The 4,970-nt window shown below is 34.9% G+C and overlaps 1 protein-coding gene across 1 annotated transcript; it reads right to left on the reverse strand.

Annotated features, from left to right (window-relative positions):
* Positions 1-2,193: 2,193 nt before the first annotated feature.
* Positions 2,194-4,741, reverse strand: LOC111899233 (strigolactone esterase D14). Its single transcript, XM_023895104.3, has 2 exons — positions 4,215-4,741; positions 2,194-2,918 (listed from the first exon to the last, which is right to left on the reverse strand). Exons 1-2 carry the CDS (start codon positions 4,601-4,603, stop codon positions 2,480-2,482), a joined length of 828 nt encoding a protein of 275 aa, XP_023750872.1. The 5' UTR covers positions 4,604-4,741; the 3' UTR covers positions 2,194-2,479.
* Between the last annotated feature and the right edge of the window lie 229 nt (positions 4,742-4,970).

The raw sequence follows: 4,970 nt of genomic DNA on the forward strand, positions 1-4,970 counted from the left end.
CCAATTGATGGATGCGTGTGAACTTGTCAAGTTGCAAGGAGGAAAAGCCCAACGAGTGGCCTTAGAGCTTCGATCGCGAACCTTAGGAACTCGACGAGTCACTCCGGTAACTCGGCGAGTGGACGAGTAGTCAAGGAACTTGACGAGTAGTCGAGGATACTCGGCGAGTCAAGGTCAACACGGACTGTTGACTTTGACTATGACTAGGGGTTGACTAGTTGGCTTATAGGGTACCTTGAAAGGTTGGGAACTTACGAGTATGGTTATATTATGATAATAGGTGGTGGAGTTTGTGGCAATGATCCGAGAGTTGGAGTTTATCTACCGAGTCGACATTTTCGAGGTGAGTTATCCTCACTATACTAAGGGGTCTAAGGCGCCAAGGCCGGCCCATTGGATATGTGATCCTAGAAGTGTTAGATGTTGAGTATGAGTAGCGTTGCATGCTAGTGGTTATGCCAGTTAGATAGGCCTGTAGGACTACCTGTGTTATTATATGTTATCCACATGCTCAGTAGTTATGTCATTATATGTTGATATGTTATGTGGGATGGGTTGAGGTAAGACTGCTTTGTGCGGTAATCCAACAAACCCGGGAGCATTCCAGTTATGGGCTAAGGGAGACTCGTACTGTGGGCTCGATGGCAAGCCAGATGTGAGCTGTGGGCTGGAAGCAATCCAGACTCACACTGTAGGCCAGGGGGTAATCCAGTCTGTTAAGCTGTAGACCCATTACATGTTGTTCAGTCTGTTATGTTATGATGTTGCTGATATGGTTATGTGGATTGTGTGGGTATCAGTATTTTGGGGGAACTCACTAAGCTTCGGGCTTTCAGTTTCAGTTATTGTTTCAGGTACATCAGGTGATCGTGGCAAGGCAAAGGCGTGATCGTACTGCTCCTCGTTTTGATGATTTTGTTTCTGGTATACTCTGATATAAATATTTTGGCAACATGTTTTGTAATAACTATTGAATTTGGAAAGCATTTTTAAAGTTTAAAATTGGCTTGATTTTTATGGGTGTTACATGATTAGCAAGAAAAAGTATACTATGGACATTCTTGAAGATTATGGTATGACTGCATGCAAACACAGTAGCTTCCCAATGGAACAAAACAGTAAACTGAGAAAGTACGAGAATAGTCCTGAAGTTGATGCATCTCGTTACAGAAGATTGGTAGGTCGAGTACTTTATCTGACAGTCATACGACCGGATATAACATTTGCAGTAAATCAGCTTAGCCAATTCCTAAGTAACCCTCAAAAGTCTCATTTCGAGCAGGCACATAGTACTTCGTTATTTGAAAACCATAATAGGTTAAGGTTTATTTCATCCCTCGTTTGGACCCTTAAATCTTATTGTTTTATGTGATGCTAGCTGGTTAAGCTGCCTTACAACTAGAAGATCTTGCACGTGATATTTCATTAGTCTTGGAGGATCCCCAGTTTCATGGAGAACAAAAAAGCAAACGGTTGTATCGATATCTTCAGCTGAAGCGGAGTATAGGTCCATGGTGAGCATCGTGTGTGAGGTTTTGTGGTTGAGATAGCTTCTCCACGATTTAGCTATTGAACAAAAGCGTCCTACACCTCTCATGTGTGACAATGAAGCTGCTAGACATATTGCAGCAAATCCTGTTTATCACGAACGGACAAAGCACATTGAAATGGACTGCTACCTTGTGCGTGAAAGAGTTCATAGTGGGGAAGTTAAGATTGTTATTGTCAGAACATAATTGCAAACTGCAAACATTTTTAGCAAAACTCTTGGAGCATATAGATTCAAGTTTCTACGTAGCAAGTTGGGGGTTCGTGACGTACACAATCCAACTTAAGAGGGAATATTATTACTAGTTGGGGGGTTCGTGACGTACACAATCCAACTTAAGAGGGAATATTATTATTCAAGATAATCGTTATCTTCAACTTAAGAGGGAATATTGAGATTCAAGAGAATCGTTATCTTCTAGTTATTTATCCTTTTCCTAGTATTTATGGTAATATTTGATTGTATTTAGGATTCTTGTTAGACTTTTATTTAAATACCCTGTTTTATTAGTTTTCTTTTAATAATAGAAGAGAAAAATGTTTTTCTATTCCATATTTTATACATATTAGCATATTTATGAAATACCAAATTAATCGAAACATCAATCATGGACAAAAGCTACAGTTGACAGAACACGAACAACATTCAAACAGTAGCTACAACACGTTTATCATATAATTAATTTTACAAAAAATTGTATTCGTAGACTGACAAAAGTCAACAAATTCAATTCAAACAGTGGCATAGCCACAAGAACATCTTAACATATCTACTCACAAACCAACCACCAACATACATTCATTGCATACTAGTATTTTCAAACGGGTAATGCCCAAAACTAGAAACAAAATAATAATACCCCTAGAAGAAAAAGTAAAAGTACTAAAATACCCTTATCCTGGATCCAAATTTTCGTCAAACTATCAAAGGTTAAGTTAAGCAAACATTCATCATTCTATCAATGATTTCAAGAAGCTTAAGAGGGGCAGTGAGTTGAGGAAAATGTCCCACCGTATCAATCATCTCAACAGTTGATTCTCCCATGATCATCTTCTTCATGTACTCAACAACTGATAATGGAACAACAATGTCGTTTGTTGTTTGGACTATGGTGCATGGGATTACAACCTTTTCAAGAATGTCACAATGGTCCGATAAGAATACAGTTTTAGCTGTGGTAAGACCAATATCAGGTTTCATTCTTTTCAAACATTGTTCAAAACTGCTAACAGATTCAGAGTCATTCTTATCGATAACAAGTGAAGGAAAGATGGATGCCCATCCATCGTAGTTTGACTCTATACTTGAGAATAGTTGTTCAATGTCTTTGATATCAAATCCACCTTCATAGCTTTCTGAATTTACATACCTAAATAAACATAAAATTAACTGAATTTAATATATAGTATAAAACTTTCTTTTTATTTATTAATTAAGTCAATATCTAAGTAAAAAAATGCATCCCGATCATGGCATGAAACATGTAGAACAAACACTTAATGCTTTGAATTGTAATCAGGATTGTCACGCTATCTAAAATAATATCTTAAAATATTAACTGCTGACATATCCGATAAATATTTCTTACATAAACAAAAAAGGTCTGTATTGTAAAGGAATTTGTTATATTATTAAATCTAAACATTTATATATTATAATTATGAATACAAAATCGATATTAAATATGACACTATTGACATGTTTAACAAAGTTTTCTTTTGTCAATACATAATAATTGAAGTGGTCACAACTTAGGTTTTTGCTGTTTGGTCTCTTTCTATTTCATTTTTAAACTTTTTCGATAAGGACCAAAATGTTATCTATTCAATGCGCAAGATACTACAATCTACTGCATGCTGACTTTGACAACTCCAACGTCTAATCCTCCTCACTTTATCTTTTCACATTTAATATTGTAATTATTGTGACTGTGGTCGTTGGAAATCTTTTTACAACATCAGAAATTATATCTTTTTGTACAGTACAAATAACGATAAAATTTCGTTTTCTCGTTAAATTTCCATGCATATCCATGTCTCGGTAAAGTCAAAGGGAAACTTTTACAAATGGTTTAATTACTAATATATATATATATATATATATATATATATATATATATATATATATATATATATATATATATATATATATATATATTATTTAACAATATGATAGTTCAGAAAATAATCATGTGGTCACAAAGTTTGAGAAACAGATTTCACAAGATAAAAATGAAATATTATGAATCCAACTTACAATTGCAATTTTTAAACATACAATTTCGAAATAAAAAGTGTTACATCATGTAGAATGAAAGAGTCATAAACTTGTTATTTTAAAGGCCAAAAAACAAGATTAATTGAGGAGCGAGGTAAAGAAAAAAAAAATGCTGAAAAATAGAACCAATTTTAAGAGCCGAAATGAAAATGACACTTTTTTAATGAAAAGAAGTAACCAAAAAAAATCCAACTATCTGAAACCAAAAACGAAAATACAAATTCAAATGGTTTTTTTTAGTTAAAATTAAACTGAAATGATTTGGTTTTGTTTTTAGTTAGACCAAAATGAATCCGAAGAGTTTGCTGCGCACTCGGGTCATCTTAACTAACCAAAGTCTTTTTACCCAACGAGATTCTGCTCAATTTAACATAAATTATAGAGATACCTTGGAGACGATCCAATAAGGATGAGCCTTTTGAAGAGATGAGGCTTTTTTATGGAAGCAATGCATCCGATCATGCCAGACATGGAGTGTCCGACAAACACCGTCGAATCTAAGTTCAACTCTTCAAGAAGGGCGGTCAGGTCATCAGAAAAAGCGTCATAACAGCAGTATTTGGCAGGATCAAAGAGGGTGTTTGGATCTTTAATGGCGCCGGAGAAACTCCAGTCGAAAACAACAACTTGGTAAGTCTGAGTCAGTCCAGGAAGAACCTTGTCCCAAACAGACTGGTCTCCGCCATAGCCATGAGCTAGAACCAGAGTTTCTTTTCCTGAACCTATGATTCTTGCATTCATGGCGCTTGATAGGGTTTTCTCTAGCTTGATCACCATGGCTAACCGTCTGAGTGTGTTCTTATGTGTGTGAGAGAGAGTCTTTGTGTTTGAGAGAGAGAGAGAGAGAGAGAGAGAAAGATAGTCCTGTGTTTTCGGGTGTGTTCCCGGATGCGTTGGTAGATTATATAGGAAACAAACTGCTTGAAATAATGTAGAAGAGGTAGATTATATATATATATATATATATATATATATATATATATATATATATATATATATATATATATATATATATATATATATATATAGAGAGAGAGAGAGAGAGAGAGAGAGAGTTAGGTTCAAATGTTTTCAATAAATATTGTGTGCCTAAATGCACAAATGAGAATTCAAGAAATAATAAATAATTAAATAAATCAATAAT

This window comes from Lactuca sativa, chromosome 8, assembly GCF_002870075.4.
Source record: "Lactuca sativa cultivar Salinas chromosome 8, Lsat_Salinas_v11, whole genome shotgun sequence".
In the NCBI taxonomy this organism is placed as follows: Eukaryota; Viridiplantae; Streptophyta; class Magnoliopsida; order Asterales; family Asteraceae; genus Lactuca; species Lactuca sativa.

What these genes read in the sequence shown, in the direction of transcription:
- LOC111899233 (XM_023895104.3), bottom strand. Translation starts at nt 4,603, where the DNA reads ATGGTGATCAAGCTAGAGAAAACCCTATCAAGCGCCATGAATGCAAGA. An exon ending in CTTATTGGATCGTCTCCAAG is followed by an intron (nt 2,919 to 4,214) that starts GTATCTCTATAA and finishes ATGTTTATTTAG; the next exon opens with GTATGTAAATTCAGAAAGCT.